Source organism: Mobula birostris, chromosome X (assembly GCF_030028105.1).
Source record: "Mobula birostris isolate sMobBir1 chromosome X, sMobBir1.hap1, whole genome shotgun sequence".
In the NCBI taxonomy this organism is placed as follows: Eukaryota; Metazoa; Chordata; class Chondrichthyes; order Myliobatiformes; family Myliobatidae; genus Mobula; species Mobula birostris.
This window is the reverse complement of record NC_092402.1, coordinates 1,449,152-1,465,034: the sequence shown is the minus strand read 5'-3', so window position 1 is coordinate 1,465,034 and position 15,883 is coordinate 1,449,152. Positions and strand designations below refer to the sequence as shown.

At 51.5% G+C, this 15,883-nt stretch overlaps 1 protein-coding gene across 1 annotated transcript in view; it reads left to right on the top strand.

The window, feature by feature from the left end:
- The window catches only part of cntnap1 (contactin associated protein 1), a 108,260-nt gene that overhangs the window by 48,321 nt on the left and 44,056 nt on the right, over nucleotides 1–15,883 (top strand). The window contains exons 7-11 of the mRNA XM_072249619.1: nucleotides 1,278–1,421; nucleotides 3,893–4,166; nucleotides 5,012–5,161; nucleotides 6,018–6,189; nucleotides 14,629–14,735. Of these exons, the coding sequence (XP_072105720.1) occupies nucleotides 1,278–1,421; nucleotides 3,893–4,166; nucleotides 5,012–5,161; nucleotides 6,018–6,189; nucleotides 14,629–14,735 (847 nt within the window). The remainder of the gene's footprint in view (nucleotides 1–1,277; nucleotides 1,422–3,892; nucleotides 4,167–5,011; nucleotides 5,162–6,017; nucleotides 6,190–14,628; nucleotides 14,736–15,883) is intronic.

Below are 15,883 nucleotides of genomic sequence, written 5' to 3'. Positions count from 1 at the left end.
TGGATAGTGTGGAGGGCTGTCAGAGGTTACGACAGGACATTGATAGGATACAAAACTGGGCTGAGAAGTAGCAGATGGAGTTCAACCCAGATAAGTATGAGGTGGTTCATTTTGGCAGGTCAGATATGATGGCAGAATATAGTATTAATGGTAAGACTCTTGGCAGTGTGGGGGATCAGAAGGATCTTGGGGTCCAGGTGCATAGGACACTCAAAGCTGCTATGCAAGTTGACTGTGTGGTTAAGAAGGCATATGGTGCATTGGCCTTCATCAATTGTGGAATTGAATTTAGGAGCCGAGAGGTAATGTTACAGCTATATAGGACCCTGGTCAGACCCCACTTGGAGTACTGTGGTCAGTTCTGGTCGCCTCACTACAGGAAGGATGTGGAAACCATAGAAAGGGTGCAGAGGAGATTTACAAGGATGTTGCCTGGATTGGGGAGCATGCCTTATGAGAATAGGTTGAGTGAACTCAGCCTTTTCTCCTTGGAGTGATGGAGGATGAGAAGTGAGCTGATAGAGGTGTATAAGATGAAGGGAGGCATTGATCATGTGGATAGCCAGAGGCTTTTTCCCACGGCTGAAATGGCTGCCACAAGAGGGCACAGGTTTAAGGTGCTGGGGAGTAGGTACAGAGGAGATGTCAGGGGTAAGTTTTTTACGCAGAGAGTGGTGAGTGCGTGGAATGGGCTGCCGGCGACGGTGGTGGAGGTGGATACAATAGGGTCTTTTAAGAGACTCCTGGACAGGTACATGGAGCTCAGAAAAATAGAGGGCTATGGGTAACCCTAGATAATGTCTAAAGTTAGTACATGTTCGGCACAGCTTTGTGGGCCGAAGGGCCTGTATTCTGTTGTATGTTTTCTATGTTTGTGATCTAATGGCCAACTAAACTAATCCTTTCTGCCTACCCAATGTCCACATCCTTCCATTTCCATGTGCCGATCTAAACCTCTCTTCAAAGTCCCTCTACCACTACCCTGGGCACCCACCACTCTCTGTGTAAGGAAACTTGCCCCTCGTACCTCCTTTGAAGTTAACCCCTCTCACCTTTAAATGCACGGCCCTCTGGTTTGCCGAATATGCTGTGTGTGTGTGTTGCCCTGGATTTGCACCATCTGCAGAGCCTCAATGTCGACTAACAGCTGAACGTTTCTGCTGCTCTGTAACTGGCTGGTGTTTCTTGGGCTTTGCCCCGATTTCTGGCGGCTCGGGACCAATTTCTGCCTCGCCCTGGCTCGAACCTCAGCTCCTTATGCCCGCTCTCGATTTCAGATCCACTTTGGCGGACTGATCACCCCCGAGAGAGAACGGCTGGCCGACAAGCCCAACTTCCAAGGGTGCCTGGAGAACATTTTCTACAATAACATCAGCGTCATTGACCTGGCCAGAGCGCGACACTCACGAACGCAGACCCTGGTAGGAAAGGGCATGCGGGGGGCCAGGTATATTTCGAGCGGAGGTTGACGGGATCGTGATTCATAAGGGTTACCGGGAGAAGGCAGGAGAGTGGGCTTAAGAGGGGTATTAGATCAGCCACGATGGAATGGCGGAACAGACTCTATGGGCCGAATGCACCAATCCTGCTCCTGTGTTTCATGGTCTTACGGACATGTTCGGGGTGAAACCCTTGAGTCCAATTGCTCGAGTAGCGGACCTGCTCACATCTCCATCCATTACACGCCATTTTCCTGCACTGTGCCCACTCGTCTAACCTATCTATATCCCTCCGAGTCCCCTCGAACCCCCGGCTCAGTTTCAGAATCAGAATCAGGTTTATTATCACCGGCATGTGTCGTGAAATTTGTTGAGTTAGCAGCAGCAGTTCAATGCAATACATAATATAGAAGAAGAAGGAATAAAATAATAAATTAGATTAGATTATATTATGAGGACACTCAGTCCTCATTTAATGTCATTTAGTAATGCAATGTTCCTCCAGAATGATATCACAAGATACACAAGACAAACCAAGACTGAAACTGACAAAACCACATAATTATAACATATAGTTACAACAGTGCAAAGCAATACTGTAATTTGATAAAGACCAGACCAATGGGATGGTTAAAAAAAGTCTCAAAGTTCCGATAGACTCATCATCTCACGCAGATAGTAGAAGGGAGAAACTGTCCCTGCCATGAACCTCCAAGCGCTGCAAACTTGCCGATGCCACACCATTGGAAGCACTCGACCGCAGCGGACTCTGAGTCCGTCCAAAAATTTCGAGCCTCCAACCAGCCCTCCGACACCGAGCACCATCCTCAGCCAAGCACTTCGACTTTAACCCGGCCGCCAAGCAACAAGCAAAGCCGAGGCCTCGGGGCCTTCCCCTCTGGAGATTCTCGATCACACAGTAGCAGCGGCAGCGAAGCAGGCATTTCAGAAGTTTCACCAGATGTTCCCCTGTACTCTCACGTCCGTCTCCATCAAATCATGATTGTGCACGGCACCCTACTTGACAAATAACAGACATCACCACCGGAGTGGCCGCTGCGAGCTGCGTCGCGCCGCCATCTTCTCCTCCCGCCTACGTGTACCTGTTACAGTATACATTAATACATTAAAAATTGTGCAAAAATAGAAATATTAGAACAGTGAGGCAATGTCCATTTATGAATCGGATGGCAGAGGGAGGAAGCTGTTCCTGAATCGCTGAGTGTGAGTCTTCAAGCTCCTGTACCTCCTCCCTGATAGCAGAGGGGAAGAAGCTGTTCCTGAATCGTTGAGTGTGTGTCTTCAGGCTCCTGTACCTCCTCGCTGATGGTAGAGGGGAAGAAGCTGTTCCTGAATCGCTGAGTGTGTGTCTTCAGGCTCCTGTACCTCCTCCCTGATGGCAGAGGGGAAGAAGCTGTTCCTGAATCGTTGAGTGTGTGTCTTCAGGCTCCTGTACCTCCTCCCTGATGGCAGAGGGGAAGAAGCTGTTCCTGAATCACTGAGTGTGTGTCTTCAGGCTTCTGTACCTCCTCCCTGATGGCAACAGCGAGAAAGGGGCAGCCCTGGGTGCTGGAGGTCCTTAATGATGGATATTACCTTTCTGAGATACCGCTCCCTAAAGATGAATTTCTGTTCATATGTTTTTACCCCCCAAGTTATCGAAGGTGGCTTCCCCGCGTGGTTGCTGTAACCTGTAGCCGTCCCTCCAGACCTGTTTCCTGCGGCTCGCCACAACAAGCAGAAAAAGGCCCATGCATACCTGCCCCGCCACCTGTCAATGTGACAGGTTACCTTCTGAGCCTCGGCTTCCCCGCCTCGAGACACAAGTACTTTCGGTAAATCGAAACACTCGGTCTTCAGGAAACTCCAAAAATGTGGACAAAACGTTCACAAAACCGTGCTGACTTCTCCGGAATGCCTTGTTTGGGTTTTCCCGGAGCACCTTCCGGCAATAGTTTTAAAGGTTTTACCTCGGAGAGCGGGCAGGGCGGTCCCTCAATTCAGGTCTGGTGTATTCAACCTGTCTGAGCGACCAGCTCTTCCGAAGCGCCAGGTCGATGCCCGCTGGGGGCAGGGGAATTCCCGCCAACAACGCAAGGAGCAGAGGGTGCATCAGGGACTGACCCCTGCCCCGCAATGCCCACTCTGCCGGCTGGGGCAGCTGGGGGAGGGGGGGTTTGGCTAGCAGCAGCGGATGGGCTGAGTGGTGGGGTGGTGCGGTCAGATCCTGATCTCCCCTCTGCTCGCCAGCGTGGCGAGGGAGGAGCGTGGGTGCGATTGAGGTGGGGCTGTGAGCTGCGGTTTGGGAGGGGGTAGGTGTGCGTGCTTGGGGTGCGGAGCACGGGGGTGGAGTTAGGATGAGGGGAGAGGTGTATGTGGTGTGGAGGTGGACAGGGGAGGGTTTGCAGTCCAAGGCTGTGGGTCAGACCCCTACGTCCGCTCTTCCTGCCCAGGGCGATGTCCACTTCCACTGCCGCCCACCGCCCGAGCGGCCGCGCTACTACCCGCTCACCTTCGTGTCGGCCACCAGCTTCCTGCAGCTGCCGGGGCAGCCGTTCCTGCAGCAGCTCGCCCTCAACTTCAGCTTCCGCTCGTTCGACACCAGCGGCCTCCTCCTCTTCACCAACTTCTCCCGCGGCCTCGGCTGGCTGCAGATGGAGCTCAGCGCCGGGCAGCTCAACCTGTCAGTGCAGCAGGGCGGCAACCGGCGGCTCGAGTTCGCCGCAGGTACCGGCGCGGGGCGCGGACCGGCGGGAGGGGAGGAGGGGTCGGGTGGAGCAGGTACCGGGGGACTGACCGGGAGGGATCGGGTGGAGCAGGTACCGGGGGACTGACCGGGACGGGGGAAGGAGGGATCGAGTGGAGCAGGTACCGGGGGACTGACCGGGAGGGGGAAGGAGGGATCGGGTGGAGGAGGTACCGGGGGACGGACCGGGAGGGGGCGAGGAGGGATCGGGTGGAGCAGGTACCGGGAGCGGCGAAGGAGGGATCGGGTGGAAGAGGTACGGGGGGACTACCGGGAGGAGAGGAGGAGGGATCGGGTGGAGGAGGTACCGGGGGACGGACCGGGAGGGGGGAAGGAGGGAGATTGACCGGGAGGGGGGAAGGAGGGATCGGGTGGAGTTGGAGGGGGGATGGGGGGAAGGGGCAGGTTGGGGATTAAGGGCATCAGGGGGAGGACTCCTGCTGTCCGGACGGTTGAGATTCTGCAGAGCTGTGTCCCGTACAGCTCTGGAGAATGCGGGTCAGGGGTTAGTGGTCAGTAGTCAGGGGTTAGAGATCACTGGCCAGTGATCGGGGTAATGTTGAGATCAGGGGTCAGTGATCAGAGGTCAGGGGTTAGTGGTCTGTGGTTAGAGATCAACGGCCAGTGATCGGGGTGAGGTGAGGGATCAGAGGTTAGGGGTCGGGTTCAGTGGTTAGAGATCACTGGCCAGTGATCAGGGGTCAGTGATCAGAGGTCAGGGGTTATTGGTCAGCGGTTAGAGATCATTGGCCAGTGCTCAGGGGTGAGGGTAAGAGATCAGTGGTCAGGGGTCAGTCCGTCAGTGCACCTGTCTCCTTGTCCGCAGGTTATAACCTGTCGGACGGATACTGGCATTCGGTGAACCTGTTGGCTCGAATGGATTCTGTGGTTGTGGTCATTGACGAACAGGAGGATTTGGCCGTTCGGGTGAACCACGCCCTCCGAGTGGAGACAGGAGACCAGTATTTCTTTGGAGGTCAGTACCCCTTGTCCCTCCCTCTCATCTGTAGATTGCGGCCATCACGGGAGACAAGCCCTCGCGTCCACTGCCCTGGAGACGACACTCGGATTCCGACAACCCGCAGCTCAGCGCGGAATGGCAGTTTCCAATCCCTTTCTTAATACCCGGTCAGCCACCCGCCACTGCGAAAGCGTCCTCCTGAACCACAGCCCTCCAGGCATTTCGTCAAGTAGTTGCTCCAGATCTAAACGCCCAGCAGGTCATCAGTCCTCAGGAATCTCCCACAGTTTGGACAAAACTTTCACAAAACCGCGCTGACTCTTCCTGAATGCCTTGTTTGGGTTTTCCTCGAGGTCCTTCCGATAATAACTTCAGTTTTAAGGTTTTGCCGAGGAGAGCGGTTAAAACAGTCTAGAGGTTTCCCTCAAGTCGAGTCGAGTTTGTGACATGACACCCGTCCGAGGAACCAACTCTTCCGGGGATCCCAACGCCTCCGTCGCTAAGTCGTGGAAGTCAAATCGAGGGTTGAGTGGGAGGGCCGGGTATGGTTAATCTCGGAGGAGGTTCAAAGGTTGGCGTAACATTGGGCGCCAGAAGCGTCGGAGTGCGGAGTTCAGTCCCTGTGTCGTCGGGTAAGGAGTGTCGACGTCCTCCCGGTGAGCGCCTGGGTTTCCCCCCACAGTCCAGAGACGTGCCGGTTGGCAGGCCGATTGGTCATTGTAAATTGCCCCGGGGTTTGCCCGAAGGGCCTGGAGGCTCTGTTCGGCACCGACCTACGTTCTCAGGCCAGGTGAAATTCCAGACCCGCGACACGCAAGCTGAGTTTCCCTTTTACCGCCCCAGCCTAGTTTTCTGCCCTGGATATTCGCAGGTTGCCCCGCGAGTGTGAAAACTCTCGGCTGCTTCTCCAACGCGAGCGAGTTTCACGGCTGCATGCAACTCTTCCACATTGACAACGTCCTGATTGACCTGGAGCTGGTGAAGAGACGGAGGCTCGGGAGATATTCGGAGATGCTGTTCGACACGTGTGGCGTAACCGACCGGTAAGGGGGACGTTTGCGACAGCGGAAATTAATGACCCCCCCCCCCTTCGCTAACGGGTGACCCTGTACAGCCGCCTTGCGGGGTGAACCCCGCCCGGAATAAGCGATATTGAGATGTCCCGATATTAGGCAGAGGGTGCAATAATACAGGTGGCAGAAGTGCTGGGGATATCAGTGGATAATCAGTTACCTGCTGGGGGCAGGTTGAGAAGGTGGTTACGGCAGGGTCGTAAAGAGAGCTTTCGACAGATTAGCCTTCATAACTCAAAGTATTGAGTCCAGGAGATGCGATGTTATGTTGAAGTTCTGTGGGATATTGGTGAGGGCTAATTTGGAGTACTGTGTGCAGTTTTGGTCACCTACCTACAGGACAGATGTAAACAAGATTGAAAGAGTGCAGAGAAAAATTACATGGATGTTGCTAAGACTGGAGGGCCAGGGTTATAAGGGAAGATTGAATAGGTTAGGGCTTTATTCCTTAGAACGTAGAAGAGTGACGGGAGATTTTTAGATTATGAGAACACTCGGTCCTCGGTTATTGTCATTTAGAAATGCATCCATGCATTAAGAAATGATACAATGTTCCTCCAGAGTGATATCACAGAAAACAGGACAGACCAAAGACTAACACTGACAGAACCACATAATTATAACATATAGTTACAGCAGTGCAAAGCAATACCGTAATTTGATGAAGAACAAACCATGGGCACAGTTAAATAAATGTCTCAAAGTCCTGAGTCGATCCACTCCCGAGTCCCCGATAGCAGGCTGCAAAAGGGAGAAACTCCCTGCCATAAACCTCCAGGCCCCGTCAACTTGTCGATGCCTTGGAAGCAGCCGATCACAGCCGACACTGAGTCAGTCCGTCCGAAAACTTCGAGCTTCCGACCAGCCTCTCCGATACAGCCTCCCGAACGCCATCCTCTGCCGAGCGCCTTTGTCCTCGCCCCGGCCGCTGAATCACGCAAAGCCGAGGATTTCGGGGCCTTCAGCTCCAGAGATTCCGGTTACCGCACAGTAGCAGCGGCAGCGAAGCGGGCATTTCAGAAGTTTTCCAGATGTTCCGCCATGCTCTCACATCTGTCTGAATCAAATCAAGATTATACACGGTAGGATTTGATGGAGGTGTACAAAATCACGAGGGGTAACTGCAAGCAGGGGTTCTTTTTCCACTAAGATTGGATGGGACTACAACCAGAGGTCATGGGTTAAGGGTGAAAGGTGAGAAGTTTAAGGGGAACGTGAGGGGAAACTTCTTCATTCAGAGGGTGGTGAGAGTGTGGAACGAGCCGCGGACGAGCTCGATTTCAACGTTGGGGTGAAGTTTGGATAGGTACGTGGATGGGAGAGGTGTGGAGGGGGATGTAGGTCGATAGGGGGAGGCACTTTCGCTGGTTTCAGCACGGAATGGAAGGGCAGAAGGGCACGTTTCTGTGCTGTACTCTCCGATGACTCTAAGATAGTGCAAGATTCTGGGTTTTAGAAGTAGGGTAAGATGTTTCAGGAGTGAGGAGATCACCATAAACTACATAATGTACTGGGTGGGCACAGGAGTACATTCAGCCGGAGACTCATTCCACCGAGACGCAACACAGAGCGTCATAGGAAGTCATTCCTGCCTGTGGCCATCAAACTTCACAACTCCTCCCTTGGAGGGTCAGACACCCTGAGCCAATAGGCTGGTCCTGGACTTACTTCATAATTTACATATTACTATTTAACTATTTATGGTTCTATGACTAATCATGATGCAACTGTAACGAAAACCAATTTCCCCCGGGATCAATACAGTATGACTATGACTATAAACGTACACTCAGCCAATATATCAGGTACACCTGTAGACCTGTTCCTGAATACAAATATCTAATCAGTCGGGCATGTGACAGCACATCAATGCACAAAAGCATGCAGACATGGTCAGGAGGTTCAGCTGTTCAGAATGGGAAAGAAATGTCGCCTAAGTGACTTTGACCGTGGAATGGCTGTTGGTGCCAGATGGGGTGGTTTGAGTATCTCAGAAACTGCTGATCCCCTGGGACTGTCACGCACAACAGTCTCTAGAGTTTACAGAGATTGGTGGGAAAACCAAAAAAAACAGCCAGTGAGAGACAGTTCTGTGGGTGGAGATGCCTTGTTAATGAGAGAGGTCAGAGGAGAATGGCCAGACTGGTTCAAGCCGACGGGAAGGTGACAGTAACTCAAATAACCACACGTTACAACAGTGGTGTGCAGAAGAGCATCTCTGAACACACAACACGTCGAACTTTGAAGTGGACGGGTTACAGCAGCAGAAGACAACAAAAGTACACTCGGTGACCACTTCATTAGATGCAGGAGGTGCCAAACAGAGAGGCCACTGATTAAAACTTCGGTCAGACCTCACTGGAGTACAATGCCAGGCTTTCGAAAACATTTCCGGGTGGGTGCAGAGATCATCTAAACTAGTTTTCGGAATGAGACAGTTTCAGTCGGAGCTGGAACTGCTAAAGCTACTCCGACAGAGGAGGATGTGTGGGAATCTGAGGGAGGGATTTGAAATGACAAATGGTATTGAGGTTGGAGATGGTGCGGGGAGGATCAGGGGAATGATTCTGGTAATGAAAGGGTTAACGTGCGAAGAGTATTTGTTGGCACTGGGGCTGTGTACGCACCGGAATGAGAAGGATGACAGGGTATCTCACTGAAATCTGACAAATGATGAAAGGTCAGAGGACACAGATAGAGTGGATGTGGAGAGGATGTTTCCTATAGTGCGGGAGTCTAGGACCATAGGACACAGACAGAGTGGATGTGGAGAGGATGTTTCCTATAGTGGGGGAGTCTAGGACCAGAGGGCACAGATAGAGTGGATGTGGAGAGGATGTTTCCTATAGTGGGGGAGTCTAGGACCAGAGGACACAGATAGAGTGGACGTGGAGAGGATGTTTCCTATAGTGGGGGAGTCTAGGACCAGAGGACACAGATAGAGTGGATGTGGAGGGGATGTTTCCTATGGTGGGGGAGTCTCGGACCAGAGGACACAGATGAGTGGATGTGGAGAGGATGTTTCCTATAGTGGGGGAGTCTAGGACCAAAGGACACATTGAGGGATGTGGAGAGGATGTTTCCGATAGTGGGGAAGTCTAGGACCAGAGGACACAGATAGAGTGGATGTGGAGAGGATGTTTCCGATAGTGGGGGAGTCTAGGACCAGACGACACAGATTGAGGGACGTGGAGAGGATGTTTCCGATAGTGGGGGAGTCTAGGAGCAGAGAACACAGATAGAATGGATGTGAAGATCAGGTTTCCAATAGTTGTGGAGCCTGGGACCAGAGGGCACAGATAGAACATAGAACGTGAAATATAGAATAGTACAGCACAGTACAGGCCCTTCAGCCCACAATGTTGTCCCGAACCTGAAACCCTGCCTCCCATATAAACCCCCACCTTAAATTCCTCCATATACCTGTCTAGTAGTTTCTTTAATTTCACTCGTGTATCTGCCTCTACCACTGACTCAGGCAGCGCATTCCTCGCACCAACCCCTCTCTGAGTAAAAAAACCTTCCTCTAATATCCCCCTTCAACTTCCCACCCCTTTCCTTAAAGCCATGTCCTCTTGTATTGAGCAGTGGTGCCCTGGGGAAGAGGTGCTGGCTATCCACTCTATCTATTCCTCTTATTATCTTGTACACCTCTATCATGTCTCCAGTCATCCTCATTCTCTCCAAAGAGTAAAGCCCCAGCTCCCTTAATCTCTGATCATAATGCATACTCTCTAAACCAGGCAGCATCCTGATAAATCTCCTCTGTACCCTTTCCAATGCTTCCACATCCTTCCTATCGTGAGGCGACCAGAACCAGACACAGTACTCCAAGTGTGCCCTAACCAGAGTTTTATACAGCTGCGTCATTACCTCGCGACTCTTAGACTCTATCCCTCGACTTATGGAAGCTAACACCCCATAAGCTTTCTTAACTACCCTATCCACCTGTGAGGCAACTTTCAGGGATCTGTGGACATGTACCCCCAGATCCCTCTGCTCCTCCACACTACCAAGTAATCTGCCGTTTACTTTGTACTCTGCCTCAGAGTCTGTCCTTTCAAAGTGTACCACCTCACACTTCTCCGGGTTGAACTCCATCTGCCACTTCTGCATCCCATCAATGTCTCTCTGCAATCTTTGACAATCCTCTACACTATCTACAACACCACCAACCTTTGTGTCGTCTGCAAACTTGCCAACCCACCCTTCTACCCCCACATCCAGGTCGTTAATAAAAATCATGAAAAGTAGAGGTCCCAGAACAGATTCTTGTGGGACACCACTAGTCACAACCCTCCAATCTGAATGTACTCCCTCCACCACCACCCTCTGCCTTCTGCAGGCAAGCCAATTCTGAATCCACCTGGCCAAACCTCCCTGGATCCCATGCCTTCTGACTTTCTGAATAAGCCTACCATGTGGAACCTTGTCAAATGCCTTACTAAAATCCGTATAGATCACAGCCACTGCACTACCCTCATCTATATGCCTGGTCACCTCCTCAAAGAACTCTATCAGACTTGTTACATGATCTGCCCTTCACAAAGCCATGTTGACTGTCCCTGATCAGACCATGATTGTCCAAATGCCTATAGATCCTATCTCTAAGAATCTTTTCCAACAGCTTTCCCACCACAGACGTAAGGCTCACTGGTCTATAATTACCAGGACTATCCCTACTACCTTTTTTGAACAAGGAGACAACATTCGCCTCCCTCCAATCCTCCGGTACTATTCCCGTGGACAACGAGGACATAAAGATCCTAGCCAGAGGCTCAGCAATCTTTTCCCTTGCCTCATGGAGCAGCCTGGGGAATATTCCATCAGGCCCTGGGGACTTATCTGTCCTAATGTGCTTTAACAACTCCAACACCTCCTCTCCCTTAATATCAGCATGCTCCAGCAACCTCACTCATATTGTCCTCACCATCATCAAGTTCCCTCTCATTGGTGAATACTGAAGAGAAGTATTCATTGAGGACCTCGCTCACTTCCACAGCCTCCAGGCACATCTTCCCACCTTTATCTCTAATCGGTCCTACCTTCATTCCTGTCATCCTTTTTTTCTTCACATAATTGAAGAATGCCTTGGGGTTTTCCTTTACCCTACTTGCCAAGGCCTTCTCATGCCCCCTTCTTGCTCTTCTCAGCCCCTTCTTAAGCTCCTTTCTTGTTTCCCTATATTCCTCAATAGACCCATCTGATCCTTGCTTCCTAAACCTCACGTATGCTGCCTTCTTCCACCTGACTAGATTTTCCACCTCACTTGTCACCCATAGTTCCTTCACCCTACTATTCTTTATCTTCCTCACCGGGACAAATTTATCCCTAATGTCCTGCAAGAGATCTCTAAACATTGACCACATGTCCATAGTACATTTCCCTGCAAAAACATCATCCCAATTCACACCTGCAAGTCCTAGCTTTATAGCCTCATAATTTGCCCTTCCCCAATTAAAAATTTTCCTGTCCTCTCTGATTCTATCCTTTTCCATGATAATGCTAAAGGCCAGGGAGTGGTGGTCACTGTCCCCAAGATGCTCACCCACTGAGAGATCTGTGACCTGACCCGGTTCATTACCTAGTACTAGATCTAGTATGACATTCCCCCGGTCGGTCTGTCCACATACTGTGACAGGAATCCGTCCTGGACACACTTAACAAACTCTGCCCCATCTAAACCATTGGAACTAATCAGGTGTCAATCAATATTAGGGAATTTAAAGTCACCCATGATAACAACCCTGTTATTTTTGCACCTTTCCGAAATCTGCCTCCCAATCTGCTCTTCTGTGTCTCTGCTGCTACCAAGGGGCCTATAGAATACCCCCAATAGAGTAACTGCTCCCTTCCTGTTCCCGACTTCCACCCTTACTGATTCAGAAGAGGATCCTGCTACATTACCCACCCTTTCTGTAGCTGTAATAGTATTCCTGACCAGTAATGCCACCCCTCCTCCCCTTTCCACCCCCCCATCCCTTTTAAAGGACTGAAATCCAGGAATATCGAGACTCCATTCCTGCCCTGATGCCAGCCAAGTCTCTGTAATGGCCATTACATCATAATATAGTGGATGTGGAGAGGATGTTTCCAATAGTGGGGGAGTCTAGGACCAGAGGACACAGATAGAGTGGATGTGGAGAGGATGTTTCCTATAGTGGGGGAGTCTAGGACCAGAGGACACAGATAGAGTGGATGTGGAGAGGATGTTTCTGAAAGTTGGGGGAGTCTAGGGCCAGAAGGGACAGATAGAATGGATGTGGAGAAGATGTTTCCCATGGTGGGGCAGTCTAGGACTGCAAGGGACAGATAGGGTGGATGTGGAGACGATGTTTCCTATAGTGGTGGAGTCTAGGACCAGAGGACGCAGATAGAGTGGATGTGGAGAGGATGTTTCCTGTAGTGGGGGAATCTAGGAGCAGAGGACACAGATAGAGTGGATGTGGAGAGGCTGTTTCCTATAGTGGGGGGAGTCTATGACCAGAGGACACAGATAGAGTGGATGTGGAGAGGATGTTTCCTATAGCAGAGAAGTCTAGGAGCAGAGGACACAGATAGAGTGGATGCGGAGAGGATGTTTCCTATAGTGGGGGAGTCTAGGACCAGAGGACACAGATAGAGTGGATGTGGAGAGGATGTTTCCTGTGGTGGGGGAGTTTAGGACCAGAGGACACAGATAGAGTGGATGTGGAGAGGATGTTTCCTGTAGAGGGTGTGTCTAGGACCAGAGGACACAGATAGAGTGGATGTGGAGAGGATGTTTCCTATAGGGGGGAGAGTCTAGGACCAGAGGGCACAGATAGAGTGGATGTGGAGAGGATGTTTCCTATAGCGGGGGAGAGTCTAGGACCAGAGGGCACAGATAGAGTGGATGTGGAGAGGATGTTTCCTGTAGAGGGTGTGTCTAGGACCGGAGGACACAGATAGAGTGGATGTGGAGAGGATGTTTCCTGTAGAGGGTGTGTCTAGGACCAGAGGGCACAGATAGAGTGGATGTGGAGAGGATGTTTCCTGTAGAGGGGGGAGTCGAGGACCGGACGGCACAGATAGAGTGGATGTGGAGAGGATGTTTCCTGTAGAGGGTGTGTCTAGGACCGGAGGGCACAGATAGAGTGGATGTGGAGAGGATGTTTCCTGTAGAGGGTGTGTCTAGGACCGGAGGGCACAGATAGAGTGGATGTGGAGAGGATGTTTCCTGTAGAGGGTGTGTCTAGGACCGGAGGGCACAGATAGAGTGAACGTGGAGAGGATGTTTCCTGTAGAGGGTGTGTCTAGGACCAGAGGACACAGATAGAGTGAACGTGGAGAGGATGTTTCCTATAGTGGGGGAGTCTAGGACCGGAGGGCACAGATAGAGTGGATGTGGAGAAGATGTTTCCTGTAGAGGGGGGAGTCGAGGACCGGACGGCACAGATAGAGTGGATGTGGAGAGGATGTTTCCTGTAGAGGGTGTGTCTAGGACCGGAGGGCACAGATAGAGTGGATGTGGAGAGGATGTTTCCTGTAGAGGGTGTGTCTAGGACCGGAGGGCACAGATAGAGTGGATGTGGAGAGGATGTTTCCTGTAGAGGGTGTGTCTAGGACCAGAGGACACAGATAGAGTGAACGTGGAGAGGATGGTTCCTGTAGAGGGTGTGTCTAGGACCGGAGGGCACAGATAGAGTGGATGTGGAGAGGATGGCAACTGGGGTTCATGAAGCATTTATGAAAGTTCCCGCGAAACATCGGTGGCTCGGCAGGGCGAATCTGCAAGATGACACATTCCTAAAGCTAGGACCCCACGATAAGAGCTCATCGGGAGTCCACTTAGATAATCACAGAGCAGTGAAAACCCATGCCAGTCTAAAAATGAACCTAGGAAGATTAAATAGAAAGCACCAGGAGTTAGCAACTCGCAATAAGATGACAATTAACCTGATTCGGGTGTCTCCGGAAACCTCGAAGCCCAGCACCCTGCACAAGCCCAGGGAGCTCATTACCCAGTTGGCCGCGGCATGAATAAACAGTTCTCAGGCAAGGAAGGCAGATGATAGGTGAAGAATGGCCCGGGCGCCGGGAGGTATTGAAGGGGGAGTTGATTATGTTTGGAAGGAGACGGTGCTGCCCAGGTCTTGCTGGATTGACTCTACATGGAGCTAGCACAGACTGGAGGGGACCAGTGGCCCTCATCCACCTGTCACCATTCTGTGAGTCACCCTCACACCAAATTAGGGGCTCCCAACCTGGAATCTACCAACCCCCTTGCATGGTGGTATTGGTCTGTAGCATAAAGAGGGTTGGGGATCCCTGGCTCTGAATGAACACCGACTGTACAGTTACACACATTTCTTCGTAAGCATCCTGCTGGATACGGGGCAGCTTCTGCGGGTCCTTGTCTCAGTCTGACTCGTTTCGTGTTGTTGGCAGGTGCACCCCGAACCTGTGCGAGCACGGTGGGATTTGCGAGCAGAATGCTGAGAGCTTCTACTGCAACTGTGAGAGAACTGGCTACAAAGGCGTCACCTGTCACAACTGTGAGTGGGCAATCGCGGCCTGCTCTGCCCGGCGGCGGGTGGGAGTGGGCAAGGGGTTCCGACTCTGACGCATCCACTCCGCTCGGCCAGTCCCCGAAGCGTGCTCCACCATCAGTCTGTACGACATGGGAGCAAAATTCAGCCATTCAGCCCATCGAGTCTTCTCCGCCATTCCATCATGGCTGATTTATTATCCCTCTCAACCCTCTTCTCCTGCCTTCTCCCCGTAACCTTTGAAGCCCTGATTAATCAGAGACTCAACATCCACCTTAAATATACCCAATAACTTTGCCCGCACAGCTGCCTGTGACAATGAATTCCACAGACTCACCACCCACTGGCTATCCTCATCTCTTTTCTGCAAGGATGTCCCTCCATTTTGAATCAGTGTCCTCTGGTCCTGGACTCTCCCCATGGGAATTTTCCTCCCCACATCGATACTATCAGTGTCCTTTGGTCCTAGACTCCACCACTGCAGGAAACATCCTCTCCACATCCACTCTATCTGTGTCCTCTGGTCCTAGATTTCCCCACTGTAGGAAACATCCTCTCCACATCCACTCTATCTGTGTCCTCTGGTCCTAGATTCCCGCACTATAGGAAACATCCTCTCCGCATCCACTCTATCTGTGCCCTCTGGTCCTAGACTCACCCACTATAGGAAACATCCTCTCCACATCCACTCTATCTGCGTCCTCTGGTCCTAGACTGCCGCACTATAGGAAACATCCTCTCCACATCCACTCTATCTGTGCCCTCTGGTCCTAGACTCACCCACTATAGGAAACATCCTCTCCACATCCACTCTATCTGTGTCCTCTGGTCCTAGACTCCCCCACTATAGGAAACATCCTCTCCACATCCACTCTATCTGTGTCCTCTGGTCCTAGACTCACCCACTTTAGGAAACCTATTCGCTACTCTATCCAGACCCCTCAATATTCATTAGATTTCAATGAGATCCCCCCCACCCCATTCTTCTAATCTGCAGTGAGATTCTCCTCACATTTTCACCCTTTCATTACCAGAATCATTCTTGTGAACCTCCTGTTGACCCTCTCCAAAGACAGCACATCAATTCTTAGACAAGGGGCTCAAAACTGGCCACAGTACTCTTACTGTGGTCCGACCAATGCCCGATAAAGCTT